Raw genomic sequence first — 25,647 nt, forward strand, 5'->3', positions numbered from 1 at the left:
CAGCCTCGAGGGCTCATTCTTCCTTTCCCCTGAGGGCGTACCATCCCCAGCGAGAGAGGGCAGCCCCCTCCCGTCTGCTCCCCTCCGCCCCTGGGAGAGAGGACAGGCGGGCGGGCAGCCAAGGCCGAGGCCGCCTGCCGCTCAGCCCGCCTGACCTGCGGAAGGCTTGTGGCGTGGGCCTCGGGCTGAGGGGCCTGCCTGAGGGGGCAGGCAGCGCCTCCCGCCGCGGGGCGCCTTCAGCCACCGCCGCTGAGGCCCAGGCGCTCTGGCAGCCGAAGGGAGGCCGCACCGCCGCGGGCGCCCCCCCTCACCCTCGGCGGGCAACACGTCAGCGGGGCAGCCAACGGCTCCCCGCCCGCGAGGTAGAGGGAGCGGGCACAAGGCGGGGCAACGGACAACAGCCGCTCCGCGCGCTCCCTCACTTCCTTGCTCACGCTCTGGGCGGCAAAGCGCGACCCCGCGCGAGATCCTCGGCGTCCCCGCCCCTCGGCTCGCGGGGAGAAGGGCGGGGCCAGCCTCGTTCCCACCCCACAGCGTAGATATAAAGGCAGCGGGCGCCCCCTTCTTCCTCCTTTTCCTGCGGAGCTGTTGTAGGGGCGGGCAAGGTGGGTGCAGTGTGGGCTGCCGCTCCGGTGGGGCTGGAGGGCACCTGGGTTTCGTATTTGTGTTTGGCTGCTCGGGAGGCTCGCCCGCGAAGCACTTGAGGCTGGAGCTGGCGGGATGCGGCTGGAAGCCGCGGGCGGGGCGGGCACGGCCAGACGCTAGCCGGCCGCGCGGGCCGCAGCCGCGGTGTTCGGCGCCCCGCTGCAGCGAGGGGCCGGAGGGGCGGACTACGTGTCCCGGCAGGCTGCCTGCCTCGGCGGGGCCCGTTCCCCCACCGGAAGCGGTGTCCCGCGGCGCGGGGCAGGCTGGGATGGGCGGCGGGTACCATTTTGCCCTGGTGCGGGCGGCGGCCGGCGGGGCGCTGCTGGGCCTGCGCCATTTTGATGTCCAGCCGGTGGCGGGGGGGAGCTGTGAAGGGTACCTTAGAGGGGTGGTGAAGGAATTGGGGTTGGGGGCAGCCCCTGGCCCGGGCGAGGCGGCCTTTCACTTTTCACCCGGTTGTCGTTTGAATTAGTATCTCAAATGCTGCCTGATGCTGAGGGATGAGGTCGGCCTAAGCGTCACGATGAGGTGTTTCGGTGAGAGGTTAGGGGTCCTCGAATAAGGCAGGCTTGCCATGTTCGTTTGGTGTAGGGTTGGTGCGCAGATTTGTGTTGCCTGTAGGTTTCATAGGGCTCAGCCATCGGCATCATGGAATTGTCCGATAACGGAAGACTTTTAAAAACATAGTTACTGTAAAATCCATAGATAATGCCAAGAAAAAACCGACCACAATCTGTATATGCGTTTTTAATGTGAATCATGAGATTACTTTAACGTTTTAACTACTGATGTGTCTTTTTTTTTTGATAGGCAATGAGACAGCAGAATAAAGGGAGACTTAATAAAAAATACATATAAACCTGCCCCCCCCCAAAAAGGATCCTGTGGTCTTTTTTCCCCCTCTTGCGATGTTAATGTCACTGAGCCACAGTACTTCTGGAAGAACCGGACTATACAACAACAAAATACAGTTAGAATTCTAGGCTCTTATCTGCAAGCAAAGATAAGGAGATGGTTGCATTTATGTAGGAAGTTGTCGAGTGCATTCATTCCGTGTTGAATTAGCTTGTCTAATGATAGCCTGAGTCATATGTTAGATAACTGAACAGTAAAATTTTTGAATCTTTACAATCCGTTAGTAACCCTTGGTTATTGAGTGTAATAAGCAAGCTTAACTCGAGGTTTTCCATAGCTTAAGTTGTTTTTGTGATCTGAAACAAAACAAGTTTAATAAGTTACCTGTAATGGATTGCTACATTTATTTGATCTACATAGTGCAGAGTGAGAAACATTATTGTTGAAGTGTGTGTTTTTAAACTATTTTATATGACAAAACAAATACCTTGTCATGTGTTTGTCTAGTTGAGCTGGTAGATTTAAATATTTCTTATGTGATTAAAACTGAATTCTCTAAATCAATTGAAATCGGTCCTTTTACTTAAAGGACTGAAACCTTGAGATGATGATTTTTCATTAATCCTTTGAACTGAAGTTTAATAGTGTATGCAGTTATTTCTGCAGTGCTTTTAATATGGTATTTCAAGTGGATTTAACTCATAACTCCTTTGTTACTTAAAACTGGCTGCATTTCTTGCTGCTTTCTAAAAGGCCTCCTGCAAAATTGAGACTTACGTACTTAACATATTATTGTTTCTGAGACTTGAGAAATTGTTGATGATTACTGTCTTATAATGTGTGTGACTTAGTGGCCTGGTAATAAGAATCTGCTGATTTCAAGTGTTAAGTTTGTTTGTTTTTAGGTATGATGGAGAGGAAGTTTTCAGTGGTGTCCAATGCATTGTACAGAAACATTAAGGTAATGGCTCTGGATTTCTTAATTTTATTGCTCTAGAAATAACACATTTCTGTTGTTCATCAAGATGATAAATGTTTCAATTTCTTACTTAATTTCTATATTTTTTTCTGTGAAAAGTATGGAATATGTTAAGTGCCAGAGGGTTGTCATCTTTATATGGCTACTGAGTGGGACAAAAAGGAAAACCAGTTACCGTATACTGCATTTTCATAGTTGCCATCAAACTGATGAGTAATTTTATGCTCTTCACTGAGTTAAGGTCAGCCCTTAGGTCAGTTGTTTTCGCTTTCATTTCTTTTGCTGTGGCATTTAAAAAAGCATGAAGACCCATGTGATAAATCACTCTGTTAACTTGTGCTAAATTATACTGATTTTGGAGATGGGGTGAGTTAGCTGTCTGGTCATGGTGTGTATTGGAGTTAATGTGAATCTACATACATGACCATATTTGAATGTAGTGGGGATAATGATCCTGCAAACTATGGACGGACAGTAGTATTGTGTTGTGAATAAATGCATGGCCAGTCATATATTTTTTTAAATAGAAGCTTGAATGTCTTTGTTCTTCAGACATTGCAATGGTTGCAAAAGGGTCCAAATCCAATTCAGGGTCTTTTTTTTCTAGTGCATACAAAATTTCGGTTTGTCAGGTATTGAAGACTATTCTAGACCAATATTGAATTGTTCTATGAAAAAGTGAATGTTTAGTGCTTGGTGATTGTTTCTGACATAATAACATGAGAGATGATGCTAGACCACTGCAAGAGGTATTTTCTACTTTAAAACACAATTTTTCTTTAATTTCAATTTTAGCCCTTCATGGAAGCAGCATCAGAAGTAGAAGAATACTTGGTACACACAAGTGGATTTTCCTGAGAGCTATGTATGTTTTGAATGATCAGTGGGAATAAATTAATATGATAAATGGATTAGCAAAATATGTGTGTGATCAAATTAGTGGGTGTGTCATTAGCTTTAAAATTGAGGTATCATTGTATTTCAGGCATGTTTGTCATGGTCTAGTACTATGGGGAGTTGGCAAATATTTTATTTGGGTTGCTGTTGGAAGAGCTGGTAAAATATGCTTATCTGAAGTATTCATACTAAATCTGACAAAGATTACCTCGAGATGGCTTTTAATTGTGAATTTACACTTTATTGGTAGATTAGTATGAGGAAGTGTTTAGGTGAAGAAGACAAGGGGAACATCTGAGGCTCGTTAATAGAAGCAGGCGAAAGTGGTTCAAATTTTAATAAAAATGTGTATTCATCTTTTAAAGAGTATTGTTAATATTCTCACCTTTTGGAAATGCTAAGAAATAACTTCAGGATCTGTATTCAATTCAAATTGACTCAAATGCTTGCAACCAGTGGTTGGGAGGCAGGGGGATCCACAAGAGTAAAACTTGGTTGTTCCTAATGGGTTGCACTACATTATGCATGAACATGTAACTGATTTTTTTACTCAAATTTCTAGAATGGTGTGAACAGTTTCTAATAATGGGAATGTCAGGTGTCCTGATGAAAGATTTCCTGGCAACTGTAGTACAACAGCTGGAGGTAATATTTATTGATTAAGCAGTTGAAAATTTTTGTTAATTGTAATGTATTCCCTTTTCAGTACATCTGCATATGAAAGACATAAAGCTTTTTTTAAATATGTGAATATATGAATTGTGTTACAGTTCTCGTCACTGATGTTTAAGTGGTAAATCATGATGAAACTGCCAAACCTGATATGTTGATGAGAAACTTCATACGGATCTGGCTACTGAGATGAAACCACTTAAATAATTCTTTCAAAAGTCACTTAGATTAAATCATTGTCCCAGTTAGTGCTACTTTTATTGCTGTCCCCATCTGCAAGCTAGATGCCACCATGCACCAGGTTGTGAAAAAGGATGTTCGTGCATTATTTAAATTCACTTCAGGTATATGTTGACATGGATATGTGCTGTTGCAACAGCTAACATCGTTTAAAGAGCAGAGAGAGGGAAGTGTTAGACCTCTATAACTTGGGGTATCCTGTCTTAGCATGGGTAAAGTCCCCTGGTAAGGAAGTGTTGCTGGTGTTGGAAAGCTAGTGATGTTTGTGCTTTGACCCTCTTAGGACTGTTAACTTAGGGCTCACTCAGATGTTAGCATTTAAGAAAAGCAATGTTAATGATTAAAGGTGGAATTGGGTGGTGAATTTTAATGAATTCTAATTATATTCAAGTGGTTTTAGCTCCAGAGCTAAACTAATTCAGAAGAGCTAGTATAAGATTATACTTGCAGCAGGCAAAAAGCGTGCTTGTGAAAGCTTACTGTGCATCAAGAGTATTATTCCATTCCTTATTAAAGAAAGGTACCTTTAAATACCTTGCTAACTGTTGGCAGTTTCTTTTGAAGAACAGGCTTTGTCCCAGTATGTGAAGTTCAAATGTGTGAGTGAAACTTCTTGTGCAGCAGTGCTACCTATAAAATGCTGTATTGTTTAGACAGGCAATATTGCAATTAGGATGTGGAGTGATCTAGAGAAGTTGGAAGGAGCACGCTTTGTTAGTGTAACTAATCAGTGCATTTTATGTCTTTGCAGAGATGCTTGAAGGCTGCTTCTCAATTGAAGGTATGAATTTCAATAAATGTTATGATTAATTTAAAAGCTTGATGTGGGAGTAATGCTTAAAACCATTGGTGTGTCTGATCAGTGAAGAACCTATCCCAAACTTGATTGATTGCTTGATGAAAAACACATGTGAATCTGACCTCTGAGTTGAGATTACTGCAACACCAGAACGGATGAAGTGTTTGAAGATGATAGGCTTCATAGTCTGTACATACCTTGAAACTCAGCAAAACTGGTTTAAATAATAATTTTTAAATGACTGCTTTAAAAATGGATTATTGACAACACCATTTATAAGCAGGGAGGGGACATGTAAACTGTTGTATTAGAAATGGAATATTTGGAGTGGGGTTTGCCTGTATCTGTATTATGGAAAACAGGGTGAAACAATAAATGATCTATCTTGGCCTTATTTTGAACTTACAGCTCTAGTTTGGCAGTAGTCTCAACTTTCCTGTTGCTAGCAGGAGAGTCGTAGGTAGAAGAACGTGGTCTGGAAGCAGTTTTTTATTTAATGCTTGTTTGTTGGTGGATTTTAGCTTCTGGAGTTTCCAATATTTTGATAGAAGCTGACAACCAGGTATTAGCTAATTTTCAGAAGCGAACTTCTAAAATCGGATAGGAGAGTGGGAATTACATTTGATTGGTTAGTTGCCTATCATAGTTCATAGCCAAGTTGAGCAATAGCTGGGCAAGGGAAGTGAAATAAATCTTTCTGTGGCATGACTACTACACTTCTAACTTAAGTTTCACAGCACTTGCGGAGTACTGATAATAATCCAACACATGTTTAATCATGTAGTTTGCTCTGTATGAGAGACTAAATAGATGGCAAGTTATATTTTGAGTGATGAAAAAAATTTTCTGAATTAATAAATGTCTCAGGGTTTTTTTGGACAGGAAAATGGTCAGAAATGTAGGAACAAACGCTTTTAGCTTATTCAAAGTCTAAAGTGGTTACAGTTCAGGAATTTTTTGTATTATGACAGTTCATATATTTAATACAGTAGTTGATCAATATATATGGTAAGTTGGTGTAGTAATGAATTCTGTACATAATCAGAATTTAAGAACACTTGTTCCCCAGGGCACAGTGTGTGCTGATAGCTGTGCCTAACCTTGGTTAGCTTTCAAAACTACATGCAAAGTTTTAAAAAAGTGTACATTGTTATTGAAATATGTCAAAGGACTAGAGAATGTTTAATTTCTGTATTGCAATCAGAAACCCTATAGAAAAATAGTACATTTCATATTAAACTTGCATTTTCTGTATTGCTTCTGTCTCATCTGTGATGATCCTATCCCGAACCTGAATTCCTTGCTGAAAAATCTAATACGGATCCGGAATCTGAGACGAGACCAAAAGATTTGATTTAAACTTTCTGAAAAGTATTATGATGTCTGTAGGGTTTTAGGGTTTGACTTTTTTTTTTACAGAAATGGTAACACCTTAATGTATACAGATGTTGTATGCTTGCTCAGAAATTGAAATTTCTCCCTCACATGAACTGTTTTACTTAGACCTTGTTCTCTTTTTCCAGTGATGAGTTGGAACACTTTGTCAGTGCTGCCTGACAAATATGGATGATCTGTAACTGGAAGGAAGTGTAACACCTCAAGAGTTTTTGTGGCTTGGAGTGGGATGCCATGTTTTTAAAAGCCTGCTGAAACAGCTGCTGCCACTTTGTTTAGACTGTCTCTCCATATTTGAAATAGCACTTTTCCATGAGCTGCCCTCTGTAGGAAGGATAGCAGTGATATTAGGAAAATGAATGTTGATCTTCAGTATGTGGAAAAACCACTAAGAGTATTTGCCCTTTTAAAATATCATAAGGGTAGACAGACTTGCTGATGCTCAAGATCTGTAATAACTTAAAACAATGGAGCTCACCGGTAGGCCCTGTAAAAACAGGGAGAAAGTAAAATGGGTACACACATTCAAACCAGTAAGTCTGCTTTTTGAGGGTGGTGTCCTCCAGGAGATAGGAGGAAGTAGATGAGGTGATGGTGGTATGGAAGCATAAACATGAAACGCTTGCGAGAAAGAAATTCAAGTGTTGTGAGGAAAGCTGTGGTTACACAAAAGGCAAGGTCTAAAGCTTTCATTGCTGTCTGTATCTAGTGAGGGAGAGCGGAACTGGGGTTTTGTGGACTGCCACTTTAGCATGAAAGGACCACAACGGTGGAACTGCCCTTTGAGGAATACACTGACTATGTTAACTCCTTGCTGGGTGGGGAAAAGAGGTCAGCAGTGGGAGAAAGCAGTACCCACATTGGAACTTGGGCTTTCATCAGTCACTTCAAAACTAATCGTGCTGTATCAGATCGGCACTCTTCCGTGGAGAAGTCGAGGGGTCATGAATTGGTCACCAATTAAATTGGATTTTAAAGACAAATCTTTATGTATGTAAGATGCAATCTGCCTTAAAGTGTGACTCTCAAACCTATTTGTCAGGAATGCTTTATAAAGGAAGAAACATGAGAACGTAGAAATTGATAGAGCTAGTTACTGCCTCATTTCAAAATGCACCAAAATACTGAGAAACTACCCTGTAGTCAGCCAAAAGTGACAGCATTAGATGCCAGCAGCTCTCTTCCTTTAGAGAGCTGGAGGAATTCTATAGCTCATGGAACGTGCATATTTCTAAATGACAAATTCCATGAAAAGCCCAGTTTTCTGTCTAAGCAGTATCATGAAGTGCAAAACACTACCAGTAGCAGTTCCTGAAGCATTGGGAATGTCAAAAGTAAGTATCTATCTGATCACTACTAAAATGCATGCTAAGGATCTGACCCAATCCAGGAGTGCATTGGCTCACTGAGCATGTCGTATGCTTTGGTCATTGTTAGCAGTAACCAGCTACTTTGGCTAAAGGCTGCTCCTTTTCAGCAAAACTGTGCAAATCGGTCTGTTGAATGTATCAAAATCTGCGGAAATTTGCTACGGAGCAGCCTTCCCTTCACTGTTTTCAACAGGATTTATTATTTTTGTTAATAAACGTTACTGACAAGGGTAGGTATTTCCATGTGTTGTGTTTTGTACATGCTTGCTCTTGAATAAAGATGAGAATGTGACAAACCTGGCTCTTGCACATCAGGTCTGTAGTCACACCACAGTGTTCTCTGACAGCTTGTACTTCGCAAGAGCTATAAAGGCAACATGGCCTTGTTGCACTGTCTGGTACAGCACGTACTGGCACATCATATTCCACATTGTGCTCGAGTGACTCCTGGACAACATAAACTCCCTTAGTGATTATGTACTTCAGAAGTGGAGAGGGACCAGTCTCCATACTGTGCCCGCTGCAGTTCTGTGAAAAGTCGGGGTGCTGTTGACAGCATTTAGTGAAGCTAACTGGGTGGTAAGTCAAAAACTTGCCAGCCCTGGCTAGGTCAATCTCTTCTGGAGGAAAAGAAGATGCTGAAGACCAGAGAAGTGGGTAATGCAGCAGCAATTTGAGTGTAAAGGTACCGTCTTTTTGTCCTTCGGGCTGACGCTAATGTGAAATATAGAAGCTTTTGATGAGATACTGCTATGTGTATCTGCAGTAAACCTGGTGAGAATGAGTTGCTTTTGTGATTTCTGGAATCGAATAAAAGACTACAGAGAAAGTTTTAGAATTGTGGGTGATGCTTTGGATACCTAAAGTACTTCACATCAGTCCTGTTCTGTATTTTTTAAAACATTCCTTGGGGGTGGGTTCTGATCTAGGAGTGACAGTATTGGGTAAAGGGTGCCAGAGAATCATGTTATCTTGCATGTTGGGTGGTGGAGGGCTGTCTCTAGGAGCAGTGTTTAATCATGAAAAAGATGACCCCTTCACTTGACACAGAAAAAGGTAGATGTGGCCACTGATTAAGCATATTGGCTATTAGCTGTAAGTCTTTATGAATGCTCCTGTGCTATAAGGCTGAAGAAGATGGGTAAACAATGAAACATGTATTAGTAGTATGTAATATGTAAAGAATAATACTTGTGATGGCTTTTTTGCTTGGTGGGAGGGGGACAACGTGTTTGCAAACCACTTGTGGATTTAGTTCTGGTATGTTTTTTGAATCTGGTAAGATGTTTTATACAAGCAATTGAGATAAGGAGATGTAGTTGTGAAGAGTTACTGTGTGATGTGTTTGGAACACATGGCATGAGGTTTCTCTGCAGAAGTACTTCATTAAACTTCCATTTACAAAATAGCTTGCTAGATTTAAAGCTTTGACTTAAGATTGTGCAGTAAACAGCATGAAAACACTGCTTTTTTTGTGTGTGTGCTTTAAATAGTGTGGTGAAATCTTGCACTATCATTAGTGTTCAGCTTGTAAGTGTCACATGGCTGTTGGGCTGTGGTCCAAGAAATGAATGGTTAGACAAACTTTTTTCTGGAATATTGCCATGTATCGGTCCTAGTAACTGGGTAAAAAATGCAGAGCCCTTTTTTGAGTTAAATGAGAGGTGGGCTTACAAGGAAGAGGAGTAATGCAGCTGCAAGCTCTGCATAAATGCTTTGTTACCATTAATAAGGTCCCTATTAAGGTGGGAGGTTTTGTCTGTTGCTGAAGAACTTGTCTTGCCGGTGGAGGCTGTAGATCTATGTAAACAGTTGCAAGTGAGCGAAACTAAGCTAGCAGTGGTTTATCTTGCCATGGCACCCCCACTGCTGTGAGAGTGCATTTGCTGGTGTGAAGCCTGCTTGGAGTAACAGATCCCAGTGAAGAGAAAATTTAGCATAAGCTGTGCCGTCAGGGTACTGGCCTGCAGAGCAGTGCGCCACCGTGGCTGCGGTTACACTGTGTGCCAGCTTCAGTGAGGTCGCTGCCTTCTGGGGCAGGCAGGCTCTTAATTGTATAAACTTGCCATATAAAGCTCAGGTATGAGATCCACTGATTAAAAACGGGCATAGAAGTTAAATTACAGATGTGAGAGGGACTCCTTAAGACAGTCAAAGATGGACACAGCAGAGTGAGCAAAGTGTTAGACTTTGCCCAAGGAAATGTATCCTCTGTATTGGAGAGTATTTAACCCTGACTTGGGGTCAGTAGTTTTTCTGCACACCCCCTCCCACAGTTCAGAGGACAGAATGTGAGTTATAATCTGGAGTATGAATGAATTTAACAGATAAATGGTTATTTTAGTTGAGTGGAGTAGAAATGGAGGCCTTCGTATGCTATGTAAATGTATGTGTCCAATGATTTACATTCTCTGTACTTTCTGTTATTATAACCGGTATTACATGCATTTTTGCTTGTCTGCCCTTGTCTGTTTTTCTCGGAGGATATAAACTGGAAAAGCAGAATTAAAATGATGAGTTCCACTTTCTTTCAAACATCCCATGTGGCTTTTTAGTTGATAGTCCAGTTGAGCTATCGGGGCTATGAAGACAGTACTTCTCTGCCATTGTCTCAAACTTCCTGCAGGCTCGGGAGGACAAAGTGGTGTTTGATGCTCAGAAGAATGGCTGTATTGAGTGGGACAAAGTCTGGCTCGCTCAGTATTCTGTCTGAGGATGACCAGGATAAGGAACAGGAGAAGTACAGAGAGGCTTTCCAGCAGTTTGCTTGGGAATTTCCTGAGGAGATTTTCATTTGTATTTGAATACTACTTGGCGATTGCGACCTATCTCCATTTAAAAAGATAAGAAACATGAATGATATGTGGGCTGTAAAATATATGAAGTAGTACATATGCTAGTAACTGTGGGGGGAGGGGAGAAGGGGGGAGGACAATATGACTTAGGAAGGAGCTGAAGTAAAAGCTTTTTTTTCTCTTTGAAACCGATGTCTCTTTCAACTCTCACATTAATGAAAACAGTGGTAAGTGGAGTCCAGTTAAGGCCCTGGTGCTAGGACGACTTTACTGTTTGAGGTATGCTGGAGGTGAAAATTTGAAGTATTGATATGCGCTCTTACCTTACTATCCCTGACTTACACTTCAGGCTTCTCACCGGACCACTAACCACTGTTTTTCTCCCTGTGATTGGAGTTCTCAGTAAGTAACTGAAGGAATATTGTCCCAGCAATAACAGTACTAGTTTTATGGTTGCAAGCGAGGAATGATTAAAATCTGTCCTAAAATAAAGTTCAGTCATTATTTTGTATATTGGAAAGAAGCTAAAAAGAGATGAATGGACTGAAATAAATGCTTAGAACTTATTTTGAAACTGTTTAGTTGGTGGAAAAGCGATGGTTGTATTTTTAAATCACCTTAAAATCACTGCAGAGGAGGAATATACAGCTACTGTTAAATCGCTGTACTTCATGTTACTTTGATAAAATAGAAAATAATTTGCCCTAGCCTTAGTTGGTTGGTTGTTTTTCGGTCAGAATGAGGGATGTTGCAGATACTATGGAGTCCTGAAAGAAACACTTGCAACTCAAACTCTCTAGGTGTGTTAGCTCTGTCTAGCAGTTAGGTCATTTTCTGCAGCAGAATATAAAGCAAACTGCTTCAGTCTTTTAGTTCAATTTCTTGCACACCATCAGAAAAGTGCAATATTGAAACACGGTGAGCGGCAGTTCTTAATGTCATTTGGCCTTCACAAGTTAAACAGTTCAGAGTATGCTTATTCAATCCCCAGTGTATCTTTGAACAAACATTTTCTGTAAATAGTTGGATTACGTAGTTTCTGGTTCTGAAAATTTTATTAAGTTACATATTTGCTATTGCAAACAAAAAAGAGGTTTGGTTTGTGGGAATTAACGCTTCCCCCTCTTCCTGTTTTACAGATTATAAACCACATAAAATAAGTTTAATGGCAGGAACAGGAGTTACCTTCAGAACATCTTAAAAGAGTATTTTACAATAAAAAGGTATCACAGTGCTGAGGATGTTCCCCCAAAAAAACTTCATGGGGTGGGAACAGTGTCTGGGTTTTTGAAAACATGTTTTTGAAGAAGTACTCGTACAGTTGCCAGAATTGGCTTGTCTTCATTTACGTGTACTTGAACGGAACAAGTTCCGTTGCCAGTGAAAAGTCGTTCAGCACAGTTTCTGCTAATTTGAGATACAGATTTAAGGCTGCTGAGAAAACCTTCCTCCCATGTAAAGGGATCTTTATATGATGACCCTTTATGAGGGTTGACTGCAAGGTGTTTTGCTGTGTGTTTTGCCTTTTTTAATTGCTATGACGCAAAAACTGGAAATAGTATGAATACTTTCTTCTGGGAGTTTCGTGTAGTTTATAGTTTTTTGATTAGAAGAGTAAGACTGAACTGAAGTAGTAACTGCTAGATACATTTTCTATAAAAGTACCAGCCCCAATATGAGCTATGCTCGATTTGGGAAGGTGAAAAGCTTTTAGCTTTCAAATACGAAGAAAGTGGTTTGCCAGGAGCTCCATAGATTTGGAGAGAAATCTCACTTGTTCTTGTGAGGATCTGAAATGATAAAGGACTGAAGACCACCAATGCTACTGCTTGGGAAGATGGAAGGGGGAGAAACATCCTTTTAGATGTTCTCACCCTATTTCTGAAGGTATGGTTGTTTTAAAAAAAAAAAACAAAAAACAAACCCCAAAAAAACCCAACAAAAAAACACTTAAACCTCTTAGAGTTGTCTGAATGTGGCAGTCTATGGTCCCTATGACTTACCACAGGAAGGAAAGGGTAGCCTTTCCATATAAGACTAGCAATCAGAGTATCTGGATATTAGACTTTTTAAGTGCAAATTGAGTCTTAGAATATTGGAGGAGTAAAAAGCCAAATACTTAGTAAATGAAAGATCTTCTACCAGAAGAATCAAAAAGGGGAAGATGTGGAGAATAACGATTTCTGTGCCCTAAATCCATGCTACTACATCTTCTGCAGTGACACCAGCCTAACTTCCAACCCTCAGAAATGAGACTCCCTGTAGTGCTCCCAGCCTCTGGCCTCAGGACAGCAGTTCTGAGGCTGTGACATACTGTGGGTGATGTCATGCTTCGGCCCTTTTGATTTCAAATGTTAAGTTCCTCTACCATGGTTATGCAGAGGGTCTTGTGAGCAATATGTCATTAGTGAGCTGTGTCATATGGACCACTGTCTTTGTGATGGCTAACATTTCACTGCACTAACTTCAGAAGGAAAAAGATCCTGAGCTTCTGGTTTGGGTTGAAGAAACTTGACAGTGACCAGAATGGCTGCCTTTAATGACACTGTGTTGTGTCCTCGCCTACCTGTAAGAGAAGAAAATGCTACACCAAGAAGAGTTATTCTCTTATTCTGAGGCAGCACTCCTGGAGGTGTTTTGCCTCTTGGTTGCATCTTCTTGTCCCTAGTTTGGGTTTTCTAGTTGAGATTTTTCCACTGAAGCGTGACCAGGAAAATTTAAAGTATTGTTGATTTTCCATGAGGAAAATGCTTTTAAATTGTCAAAAGGGGTGTGCATATTTTGTCTTTCCTGAAATTATAATTTCTATATATACAGCAGATCATCTATGGAAGCTTGGGCTATCTCCCAGCATGAGCTAAGAAAGCTGGGCCAAGGTTGGAACCTTGGTGTCTGAAACTATTGTGTAGTCCTCAGCTCTGTACTGATCTCCTAAAAATCCTGTTCCTCCCCTCCTGTACTAGTCCTGTGGTGCTTCCTCCAGAAAAGTTACACATTAAACATCCCAGAAACCCAGACAAAAATACAGAACTGCAAGAGACTACTACATATCCATTCAGTATTAGTCCCAGAAGGGCTATAAAAGTAATAGTATATGAAACTTCAGTGAAGGAAAAAAGGTCTCTGGGAAATTTTTCTCTGTCTGGGACTCAAGGATATAATAATCAAATTCAAACACCTGTTGAGTTGTAAAAACAAGACCAGTTCCTGTAATTGATGTGATTTGACAGCTGTGATTTGCTCTTTAGAAATCAGGGACAGAGCCTGCAAATAAGTCACTGATTAACTAAATTGCAATCTATCAGGAATGATAGCTAGCTGGGCTTCAGGTTGTTTCAGATGTGGAAGGGAAACCCTGTCCCTCCCCACTGCAGTGTTGATACTGGGCTCTCTGTACTGAAAAATTCCAGGCAGCAAAGCAGGAGTTAGAAAAAGGTGGAAGGCGAGTAGTATTTTAAGTAAAGCTTTTTCCTACTCACAATTAATATAACAGGGCTAAAAATCAACTACTTCTTTGTATAGTATTCTCAAAAGAACCATAACCATTTTTCCTGTTCAGAAAGATCTTAATTCTGCAGAAATCGGCTCTGTTTTACTTGGTCTTGTCTCCGTGACTATTTCGAAGGCTGGCCAGGAAACAGGCACCTCAGATTCATGAAAAAGGCAGAAATAAACTTCTGTGAAGATGATAGCCTCTTCTTAGCAGCAGCAAAAAGAAGTATCAGCTGAATTGGCATCCAGCCATGGAAGCAAACATTCTGAGCTTCTGCTAGAGCTTCTAATAGAGGTGTGATGAAGAGGTTTTAAAAAATTCCTGGACTGTCTCTATTTCATATAGTCTAATCCTATCTCTCAAATTTGGTGATTAAGATAAATACAGAAAGGTAACCATGAGATATTTGCTTTCTGTGGGTGGCTGGAACAGTCTCCCTTTTTACTGGGATTTAACCTTAATGTGAACTTTAGGTACTTGTTGCTGGGGAGCATAGACTGATTACTTGCTAAGAAATCTGACTAGCAACTGAGGAGTCAGAAAGGGCCTGAGAGGAAATGCTAATGTATTATCAGCACTATCACCACCAGCCTGAGGGTGGAAGAACCCATCTGTGCTACCTCAGCTGAGCTATAGAAAGCAGGTGAACTGCTAAACTGGGAATGTCTCATGTTTGTTTTTGAAAGGTATTTGCATCAAATGTGCATGCTTACAAAAATTTCCACCTTACTACCCCTCATTTCTGGTTCTAATTTTTTTTCTATTGTGTACTTAGACTGGAGGTGTTCATAATGCTTTCAGACTAAAGAAAGATTCTTCTGCATGTTGCTTACAGCCTCTTTTGGCCACAGCAGATCTGTATCAATACGGTTGATCTGAAATTGTTTAACAGTTTTCATAGAATCATAGAATAGTTTGGGTTGGAAGGGACCTTTAAAGGTCATCTAGTCCAACGCCCCTGCAATAAGCAGGGACATCTTCAGCTAGACCAGGTTGCTCAGAGCCCCATCCAACCTGACTTTGAATGTTTCCAGCAATGGGGCATCTACCACCTCTCTGGGAAACCTGTGCCAGTGCGTCACCACCCTCATTTTAAAAAATTTCTTCCCTGTTTCTAGTCTAAATCTTCCCTCTTTTAGTTTAAAGCTAATACCCTTTGTCCTATCACAACAGGCCCTGCTAAAAAGTTTGTCCCCATCTTTCCTGTAGGCCCCTTTTAAGTAGTGAAAGGCCCCAGTCATGTCTTCATGGAGTCTTCTCCAGGCTGAACAATCCCAACTCTCTCAGTCTGGCCTCATAGGAGAGGTGTTCCATCCCTCTCATAATTTTTGTGGCGCTCCTCTAGACCTGCTCTAACAGGTCCATGTCTTTCCTGTGTTGAGGGCTCCAGAGCTGGATGCAGTACTCCAGGTGGGGTCTCACCAGAGCAGAGTAGAGGGGCAAAAATCTCCTCCCTTGAAAATTTTTCATGCATCAAATTTACTGATCTTTTAATGGAAGTTTAAAGGGTTTAACAATAAATGTTGGCAGTAAATTGCAAACATTTACCTTTTTGTAGTATACATGAAAAGATCTCTTGTAGGAATTTTTTTGTATTTTTTCTTGGGAGATACATAAGCTATTGCTGTGGATGTGGCAGTAAAATCTAAAAGCACTTGAACTTGGAAGAGAATGGAATAATTTAGAAACTCCTGCAGTTAACTGTCATCAGTGATTTTAACTTTTTTTTTTTTATGGACAGATAATCTACACTGGACAGATAATCAGATATCTACACTGGTCCCGCTGAAACTGAGAATTGATGTACTGGCAGTAAAAAGGTATATCCTGGCACAGTTGCATTGACTACTCTTACTGCTCTACATGTGCCTCCAAACATTGCTATCCATTGGCACATAACTCTAGTTGGAGAACTCAAGAGCTACTAGAAGTGTTTAATTTGAAAGTGGCATCAATAAACAAGTTCACAGGTTTATCAGACGTGTATTTAACTAGTCCATAAACTGGTAAAAGATTTTGTTAAAAAATTTACCCTGATAGATTTAAGCTTTCAAAATGAAACTTCCCTGTAATTGTTCTTACTTGCAGCTACTTTTAAGATATAAACTTTTAAAAAGAAAAACCAACCCCATATATTTTTACAAGATCAACGAGATGCTTCTAAGTTTATTTTCTGAAGGCAGATTGAAAGCATAATGTTCTTCGTATGTCCCCACAGAATAGCAATTTATTTTTTCTAGTGCCCAGTTGCTAGGTAAAATTAAAACTTTGTTTCCCTAAAGAACTGAATTATTGCTTCTAGCAGCATAATGCAGCAGTATTAGTTGTACCATATTAAATTACACGATTTGGTTGGGTTTGAGAACAGGTTATGTTGCCCACGCTGCCCTGTGCAAAACAATGAAGAGATACGTGGTTACTGCTACACAAGCTGGAAAGGGTAAACTTACACACATGTGCTGAAGCTGTGTTAGCCTAAGATCTAATTCTAGTATTTCTGAAGGCCCAAATAAAATTATAGAGTAGATCTTCCAAAAGAAGACTACTGAAAAGCACCAAGCAGAGCCTGAGGTACTGATAGTAATAGTTCCTCATCTTTGTGCTCTAGTCTGCAGTTTGTGCTGTAAATGAGAACTCCCTTAGTGCAGCATATTCCAGGCATCTTTTGAGGGGGGGAACCAAACTAAAAAAGCAGTCATTTACAAAAGGTGGTATTGTCTGCTCTTGGGATCTGCAGAAACGCTGCATTTGTGGAATCACTTCTACCTTGTACCTGGCAAGGATTGTAAAAGGAGGGGGGATGGGGGAGATTGTTCTATTCTTACAAGGACCTTGAAGACACGAGGTTATCTGGGCTCACCCATGCTTGAAAAGATTTTTAGGTTGTTTGGTTACATGTTAAGTAGCTTGGAACACTGATCCTGAAAGCTGTGTATTGCAACTGCTGCATCAGGCACTTTCCCTCTTGAGTAATCAGCAATGTCATTACTAATAAACTAAATAGCCCTGGGACATGAGCCCAATCATGGACAACTGATCATCCATGCTGTTAAGGGTTAACACAGCCTGACAACTGAAGCCTGCACCAGCTAGCATTCTCTCACATGTAATACTTGGGCATGGTTTAGAGGTTAAGGTGGATGAGAGCTTAGCTGTGGAAATGCACTGTGCTGTCCACTTTTGCCTTATGGCTGGAGAACAGCCCATGATCTGTCCCATCTACTGCATGGCTGTCGCCACTGTGTCCATGTTGTGCTGCACTCTCCTGGGAAAGATGCCCAGACCTGGGAGAGAATGTTCTGTGACGCAGTGACACACTGTCTGCCTTTGGAGATGGGCTTAATGCACAACATAACTCATGTGGGGTTAAATCGATCCCAAGGGTCCCTCTCCTTTTGTTCCACCCTTCAATTGGCTTTTGTAAGTGTGACAAGTACTGGAATCCTGATGGCTTCTTGTCAGGGAGATGTTCCAGGACTGCTGTACAGGGATGTAAGGGCAGGGATGGGTGGGTGTCTGGGCAGAGAAGGATCTAAACAGAGCTGGAAGTTCTACATTGAAGCTTTCACTTGTGGCTCTGCTTGGTGAGTTGCAGCTTCAGCACTTGGCCACCTCACACTGCATAAGTGGACAGGATAGCACTACTGTCCTGAGATGACTTTGAGATGTTTAGAATATGGATACCGATGAGGAATGCTCCATACAGTTCTCTTGCTTACGTCCTTCTCGTAAGGCAGAATGCACTAGGACATGGAGGGATTTGTTTTCTATCTGCTTTCTCCAACCTTTCCATGCTAATTTGATGAAAGCAGGGTGGGTGTATGGCGGGGAGCAACAACTCTCTTGTCACTTCTTCACTGAGTATCTTGCCTCCTCTTTTCATTGAGCTTTGCCAGGTGCTGACCTAATGGTAATACTCCTCTGTGTAAGAACTTTAAAGCATCAGATGCTCAGGGGAATAGGACAGAAAAGGTAGTAGTAGTTGTGTCTTAACTCCCTTTTGTACCCACAGCAACAGTAAAGCAGTATGGTTTGGGGTTTTTTTCCTTCAGATTAGGAAGCCTCTTCATGTAGTTCCTTCACCCTTGATAAGCTTGTGAGCTATTGGTACAGGAAGCCTGTGCTTTATAGGTCTATAGTGGGATGAGGAATATATGATTAGAGGGAATCTGGAGGAAGAGGAATGTTGGCACGTATACTTCTGCAGGAAGTGGGAAGGGTTTGGGATGAAAGGAACAGATTAGTTATTGCATGCTCTGCTTGCTGCAATGACAGGGTATTTGTACCATCAGACTGAAGGGTTAAGACTGACATTCAGTCTCCAGTAGTGGGCATTAGCTAACGGAAAAATGCAAAGATAGGGCGAGCATAGATACAAAAGTACTTTCTGGTACGTTCCCCCCAGCCTCCGCTAATTTTTGCTTTGGACTTTAACTTGGGCTGCTATCTCTGCATTTAATAATTTTAGAAGAGAGTTTCTTCCATTAATTAGGCTAGTTACTTTTGGGGTTTATGGAAATACCTAAAGCTTCATGTGACAACGAATTCCCCAGCTTAGTTGCGTGTATGTAAAAATAGCTGTTTTTTGCTTGGCTATCTGCCAGTTTGATTTGATGCCTCCTCATTCTTCTATTCGCAGAAAGGTTGAACAGCTATTCTCTACTTTTCTCTGTGCCACTTCTGACTTTGTAGGCCAGTGTTATGTTGCCTCATTTGTCCCTTGTCCGTGTTGAAGGTATAGGTTCTGAATAACACTTAACACTGCTTTTTCTTTCTTTTTTTTTTTTTTGCCAGTAAGCATAGGGCATTTATAGTTCTCTGTTACAAGGCTGGGCATCTGGTTTCTGAGTGATAATAGTCAGTTTGGGATGGCTTTGAGTTGGCATTTTCTCAGACGCGTGGAAGTGACTTCACTGTTTTGTGTGTGTGCAAAAATAGAGTGCTCTCCTCCTCCACACCTCATTCAGTACTTACACATTAACCTATAATGTACTGCAAAAGACATTGAATTCTACAATGATTGCTCTGAGCCCATGGCTGACAAACAACTGTTTTAAAATCCTCTAACTTAAATTAAAAAAAGCTAAAGATATTAATGGAATGTGAAATAAACTACCTTCTGCTGTTTCTGTTCTGCTTTTCTCTTACAATGTCAGCTCTGGAGTGTTTGATTGGGAGAGGGGGAATGTTGACTGGAAGGAGGGAAAAAGTACTAGTATTGGAAAGAAGGGCTTAAAAACATAGATACTTTGCAGAAATAAGCAGTCCAATACCCTTTCTTTCACTGGCACTGTTGCTATAGCACACCCATAAGGAAAGGAGACAGAAGCCGTTCAGAAAGAAGTTGTTTCAAGACTTTCAGTCTATATATAAAATCTGACACCAAAAGAATTCCTGGAAGAGCCCCATTCCTCCTCACTGCCAGGCTTGTTCTCTGCCTGTGACTATCTGGGCAAATATTTAGCAGAATGCATGTGATTTCAACCTCCAAAGCCCTGAAATGATGGTGTCAAATCTGTAGGAGCCGACTCCTCATCCATTTTGCAGAAATAGAAGAATTAAAAATTAGTGCAAAATCAGTTACTTTGGTTTTTGGATTCAGGAGAAAAAAAAAAGCCCTTCCAAATCTCAGAAAAGTAACTTCAATTAGTCAGTAGAGTTGCATTTGTAAAGATCAGGATAATTAACCACAACACAGAATCCATCCATCTGCTCCAGCAGGACCACCTAGAGCTGGCTGCCCAGGACCATGCCTAGATGGCTTTTGAATATCTCCAAGAATGGAGACTCCACGACCTCCCTGGGCGACCTGTGCCAGATACCCTCACAAGGAAAAAGTGTTTCTCGATGTTCAGAAGGAACCTCCTGTGTTTTAGTTTATGCCCACTGCCTCTGGTCCTGTGAACCATAATCAATGGATTTTCAAACACTTTCTTTGCTGCTTTTGTTTTCCTGACTTAGTTGGAAGAAGGGAAGTATTTGAAGAGTTAGAAGGGTCAATGTTAGAGCCTCAGAAATAGTTTAAATAAACAGGGGAATAACCTTGAGTTTGTTTTAATTAGTGCTACCTCTGCCTAATTTTGGAAAAGTGAGAGATGCACAAAGGATATAACTGGAAAGAACGTTAAAAGTAAGTACTACCATTACTTCAGTCGTCTTTTGCTGAAATCATGTGACAATTTTAGATTGTAAGTTACTTTTAAGAATGGAAGAACTCTTAAATCTGCATATTAAAGACTAAGCCATTCAGTCATATATGAAAAGCTTTCTCCTGAAGAAAAGTTCATATGTCTGACTCATCTTTTGTTTAATTTCTGACTTGTGATTTTTCTCTTAATAGGCACAGGCTTTGTATTTTGTAGCTCAACCGATTTTTTAAGTCATAGAGCCTCTGACTGATAGAATGAAAAAATTAAACAGGCTTTTAATTAAATAGGTATTTCCCTAAATAATCTTATTTTACCAAGGGTCTTACAGGGCAAATAGGCCAGTGGCTAGCTGTGCACTACATGGAATAAACTGCAGACTCCAGTTCTTTCCTGAAGTTAGATATCCTTATAAAACACAGATATATTAATAACTTGGCGGTCTTACCAAGGAGGCTTAGGGCTAGGAATGGACTGGAAAACGTGTTGCTGAGAAACCCCAGGAGTGGCTGAATCCTTTCGTAAGTGTGCTGTGGCAGACGTAGCATGGGAGGCTTGTTTTGTTCTTACAGGCAATGACATTTGCCATATAACTGAGTGATCTGCCCCTCTAAGGCTGTAGCTGGTGCTTTTCACAGCTGAGGTATAACCAATTCCACAGCTCAGCCTAAATTTCCGATGTGTACACACTCTGAAAAGGCTAATGCCATGCAATCTCAATAGGTATCATAGGAACTGAAGGTAAGATTCCTACCAAGTCTCCTAGATTTTCATACTTTGTTTAGAGTATAATTCTTTAATTGTACACAACTAGCTCAAAAACAAAAATTAGACTTTTATAGTCAAATTAAATTTATTTTTCACTGCTTTATCTGTGCAGCTCTGTTGTTGGTCCTGGTATAGAATCATAGAATGATTTAGGTTGGAAGGGACCTTAAAGATCACTTAGTTCCAACCCACCTCCCACTAGACCAGGCTGCTCAAAGCCCCATCCAGCCTGGCCTTGAACACTTCCAGGGATGGGGCATCCACAGCTTCTCTGGGCAACCTGTTGCAGTGCCTCACCACCCTCACAGTAAAGAATTTCTTCCTGATATCTAATCTAAATCTACTCTCTTCCAGTTTGAAGCCATTACTCCTTGTCCTGTCACTACATGCCCTTGTAAAAAGTCCCTCTCCAGCTTTCCTGTAGGCCCCCTTTAGGTACTGGAAGGCTGCTATGTCTCCCCAGAGCCTTCTCTTGTCCAGGCTGAACAACCCCAACTGTCTCAGCCTGTCCCCGTAGGAGAGGTGCTCCAGCCCTCTGATCATCTTTGGTTTTACTGTGGATGTGCTGGGGATGCTCAGACACCCAGCTGTGGCTTCAGAGGGGCTCCACAGTGGTTACAATTGCACTAGAAGCAGGTAGGGGTTTCATGTTCCAGGAAAATTTAGCAATTAACATGACTTTAATCATGGTGAGAAGCTGTCAAACTTTTAGGCACATGCAGTGAAACTCCTTGTGTAAATCCAGATCACCAGATAAGTGTCCGCAAATGTTCTTGGCAAGCTATTTTTTCAATAGATATTCTACGTGATTCAAATAAAAGAAAAAGAAAACTCATTTTATGATTTAATGGACCTTCTCCTGGGCATACCACTTTTGTCTCTGTCCTACTGATTCCAGGGCTAATAACTGAGCTATATTTAGGGGAACTGCACGTCAGACTCTTTGTTTCCTCCTTTCTACATAAAATTTCAAAGAATCGAATAGTTGCAACTGACTCAGGGTCAGCTGTGATTTTAAATAAGGGTGCAAATCTGTTCTCTGCATTTATCCTAATTATCCTAGTCTTTTTATTGCTTTTACTTCCATTTTATGGAGGAAAAGGAAAGTGCATAAAAAGTTTTCCCTCTAAAACTGGGCCTGAAAGTGGGAAGTACTTTATCGGGAGTTGCCACCTGTAGTTAGTCAGATCCACTGACTGAGAACTTTGATGAAACATTTTTCGCTGTTTTCATTAGTCCCAGAGAACAAACCCAGTTATGAAATTTAGATATTACTCTCTCACATCTGTATTGTAAACACCTCACTGGAACACCTTGTGTAAATGCCTGAAAATAACATGTTTTGGTGCAGTATTTTCACTGAAAAATGCTCTCCAAATTTGTTTTTGAGGCTATTACACTCCTTGCCCGGGTGGTAGCTATATTTTTGGAGAAAGTTATGAATTTTTGAAGGGAGAAAAATATTTATTTTTATAAAGATTTAAAAATACCACACAAATTTGCACTAAAAATTAGCTTTTGTTTTACTAAAATTATTTCAGAAAGTTTCGATTTTTTAAGCATGGGGGAAAAGCTTGAGTAAAAACTATTTTTAGTAACATTTTCAAATTGTAAATTATCTGGAATATTTGATTGCGTACAGCTGCTTTGTATTTGTTGCTATTTCAGACTAACCTGTGGAGTGGTTCAGTCTTTAATGAAGTCTTACCACATTCCAGTACCTGAAGGAGGTTTTTCTCATCTCACTGAATACCAGTTATATGTTTCACATACTTAAGACACCAGCATGTATTTGTTGACAATGAACTAACCTTGTAACTGCCTGTTCTGGCTCCAATGTGCAGGCTAAAGTATTTTTAAAACATTGGAGTTACGCTGAAGGTGTTTGGCTGGGCTAAGGGGCAGCAGTAGTTGGTCTGCTTGTCGCTGAGCTGCCTCTGAGGAAATGAGTAATATTGTGCCTTCCTGCCTTCACTTTGCCGTCTTTATCTGGAGTTACAGGTCTGGCAGAGATTATTAGGTCAGTTTCCGAATTCCTTGTGTGAGGTGCCCAAGTTAGGAACTGGATGTCATTCAGGAGTGTGTGACAAGGACCTCGAGGAAGGGACCCGCACCCGACGACGTCGTAAGCGTGGTTAGAGCCACCTTCCACTGAGGCCAGCACCAGAAAGTCACATCACACACGGACGGAGGGAGGCTCGAAGCGTGGCTGTGGGGCCAAGGCCTCATTTCTCCGGGCACCCTGTGGGAGTTTGGTCGAGCCGCCGAGGCAGCCGCAGTCCCTGCCCGCCCCGCCGACCAACGCCCGCTGCCCTTCAACGCCGCCGCTTCGGCGGATTCACGGCCGCTGAGGAAAACTCCCGTTTCCCCTTGGGAAAAAAGCTTCCTCACCGCGACGGGTCGGGCGGCGGCCGCTGCGGGGAGCCCGCCTGAGGGGACCTGAGGGGAATAGGGGGGTGCCCGCCTGAGGGGACCGAAGGGGCCGGTTGAGTCCCGGGAGGCCCTCGGGGCAGGGGGTGAGGCGCCTCCCCAGCGGGAAGGCCGATCGCGGCTGCAGCGGGAGCGGAGCGCTGCCGGGCTCTCGGCTGGCCGGCAGCCACACAAAGCGCCGCTCTCTCTTTCCCCCCTCCCTTTGTCTGCGTGGCTTTGTCTCCTCCGTCGTCCGTCCCCCACCCTCCCCGCCGCGGGCCGGGACTCCCCGCCTCCGCCGGCGGCTGTTCCCCCTTTGTGCCACCTGCGCGCCGTGGGAACGGCCGCTCGCCGCCCAATCCCCGCCCGCGCCGGCCCGGACAGCCGCTCCGCCAGCCCCGTTTATTCGCCCGGCGCCCGCACAGGTGCAGGGCCGACGGGGAAGGCGCCGGGTCGCCCGGGCGCGCCCCGAACCTGGCCGTCATCCCCCCCTCACGGGGCCCGTCCCGCCGCCGCCTCCCCAACCGCCCCCCGGCAGCGCGCGCCCCTGCCGGCGGAGGCTCCGCCCGGGCCAGCGGCCGGCGCGCGCCGCTCCGCATGGCGCGCGGGACGGGGAGGGCGGGGCGGGCGCGAGCGCGCGCGCGGGCAGCCCGACGGGGGCGGGGCTGAGGCGATAACCCTTGCGGAGCTGCCTGGGAGACCCCGGGTTTTGGGGCTGCGCCAGCGCGCGCGGCGCCTCCTCCTCCTCTTCCCCCCCCACCACAACCCTCCTTCCCGCTCCCTCCCCTCCGTCCCCCGCCCCCCCCCCGAGCCGAGTGGAAGGGGCTGGGGTTGGTGCCAGCAGCGGCGTGAGCGCTCGAGCGGCCGCCATTTTACGCCAGCTCCAGCACACTGTCCGGACACAAGCGAGGGAGCGGAGAGAGGGGGGGCAGCTCCTCAGCACGCCCAGCCGCTAGCCGCGCCCCGAGCCCCCTTCGCACGGCGTTTCACTCCCCCCCCCCCTCCCCGTAAGCGACAGGTCAGGGCGCCGGCGGGCAGGCCGGCGGGGAGCGGGCTGGCCGCGGCGCGGAGCGGCGGCAGCCGCCCGCCGAGCGGGGTGGGAGCAGGCCGGGCCGGGCGGCGGAGGGGGTTGAGACGGCGGACGGGGTGGGGGCCCTGCAGCGTTGTCGGGCCGGGGCCCGGCTGGCAGGCGCTGCGCGATGGGTGGAGGAGGTGGCCTGCCGTCGTGGCCGCTGCTGTCGGGCGGGGGGCGGCCGGGCTGGGCCGGTGCCCGCACTGTAGGCCCGGCAGCCGGCCGGCGCTGGGGGAGGCGGTGGCGGCGGCCGCGGCCGGGGGAGGACCCGGGCCGTCCCCGCACAGGGCGCGTGGCTGTCGCCTCATTGTCCTGCCGGCTCTGCCGCTCCATTCATTGCCCGTGAGGGGCCGGGGGGGAGCCGCGACCTCGATGCCCGGGCGTGTGCGTGGGGATGAGGGGCCGCCCGGGTTTCGCGTGGTCCCGGTCACGTCATGAGGCGGCGGGCAGCGGCGTTTCCCGGCCGGGAGAAGGGGCTGGCGGCGGGCCCCTGCATTGTTTCGGGGAGAAGTGTGGCAGGAGGGGGTGGCGGCGGCGGTGGGGCCGGGGAGGCGCCGCGATCCTCCCGGCCGAGTGGTGAAATCGGGCCCGGGGTGTTGCAACCGCTCTCCGGGGGGAATAGGGTGAGAGGTGGGGGGGAATGGCCGGGGCTTGAGGCTGGGGGGGAGCCGCTCCTCCTGCGGGAGTGTGGCGGGGAGGGTGGTGGTGGCGGCGGCGGGGGGGGGGGGGGGGAAGTCGGTCACTGGAGGAAGTTGTAGGACATCTGAACGCGGAGAGCACGTGTTTCCATCAGGCTCATGGCGGCCGCCGCCGCTGCCGCCGCCGCCACCGTGGGTGGGTGCGGACTGGGGAAGAGCGCTTTGTTCCTTTCGCTTGGCCGGCCGGCACCGGAGCGGAGGCGGGAAGGGATCCCGGCCGCGCCTGGGGCCTTGGAGAGGCGGCTGGCTGCGGGGGGCAGCGGGCTCGCAAACGGGAGGTGGAGGCAGCGGCGGGTGTCAGTGGCGGTAGCGGCTGCATGTGGCAGGTTCGCTCTTCCTCCCACCCCCGCCATTGGCTTCTTGCTCCATTTCTAACTTGTTCAGAGCCTCTTAGGGAGTGTGTTAGAGAGACAG

General features: G+C 44.4%; 1 protein-coding gene, 1 long non-coding RNA gene and 3 other non-coding genes across 30 annotated transcripts in view; all 5 read left to right on the forward strand.

Moving 5' to 3' along the window:
• The first annotated feature begins 530 nt into the window (after window positions 1-530).
• LOC141741184 (uncharacterized) lies at window positions 531-8,089 on the forward strand. The gene is made up of 6 exons (XR_012586314.1): window positions 531-605; window positions 2,391-2,461; window positions 3,275-3,344; window positions 3,939-4,021; window positions 5,040-5,069; window positions 6,611-8,089. It is a non-coding gene; the product is annotated as an uncharacterized LOC141741184 (long non-coding RNA).
• Window positions 4,173-4,239, forward strand: LOC141741529 (small nucleolar RNA SNORD50). The gene has a single exon (XR_012586404.1). It is a non-coding gene; the product is annotated as a small nucleolar RNA SNORD50 (small nucleolar RNA).
• On the forward strand, window positions 5,146-5,218 carry LOC141741530 (small nucleolar RNA SNORD50). Its single transcript, XR_012586405.1, has one exon. It is a non-coding gene; the product is annotated as a small nucleolar RNA SNORD50 (small nucleolar RNA).
• On the forward strand, window positions 6,354-6,424 carry LOC141741528 (small nucleolar RNA SNORD50). Its single transcript, XR_012586403.1, has one exon. It is a non-coding gene; the product is annotated as a small nucleolar RNA SNORD50 (small nucleolar RNA).
• An 88-nt stretch (window positions 8,090-8,177) lies between the features above and the next one.
• Window positions 8,178-25,647, forward strand: part of SYNCRIP (synaptotagmin binding cytoplasmic RNA interacting protein) — a 42,721-nt gene continuing 25,251 nt past the window's right edge. For 5 of the 26 annotated variants that reach the window (XR_012586311.1, XR_012586313.1, XM_074581236.1 and 2 more), the window contains exon 1: window positions 8,250-8,537. Coding sequence is in view for 5 of the 26 variants with exons in the window: in XM_074581219.1 (XP_074437320.1) it covers window positions 24,970-25,158 (189 nt within the window). In the remaining 21 variants the exon portion in view is untranslated. The other 21 variants (XM_074581219.1, XM_074581220.1, XM_074581217.1 and 18 more) reach the window with 10 other exon arrangements.

This window comes from Larus michahellis, chromosome 3, assembly GCF_964199755.1.
Source record: "Larus michahellis chromosome 3, bLarMic1.1, whole genome shotgun sequence".
Taxonomy (NCBI): Eukaryota; Metazoa; Chordata; class Aves; order Charadriiformes; family Laridae; genus Larus; species Larus michahellis.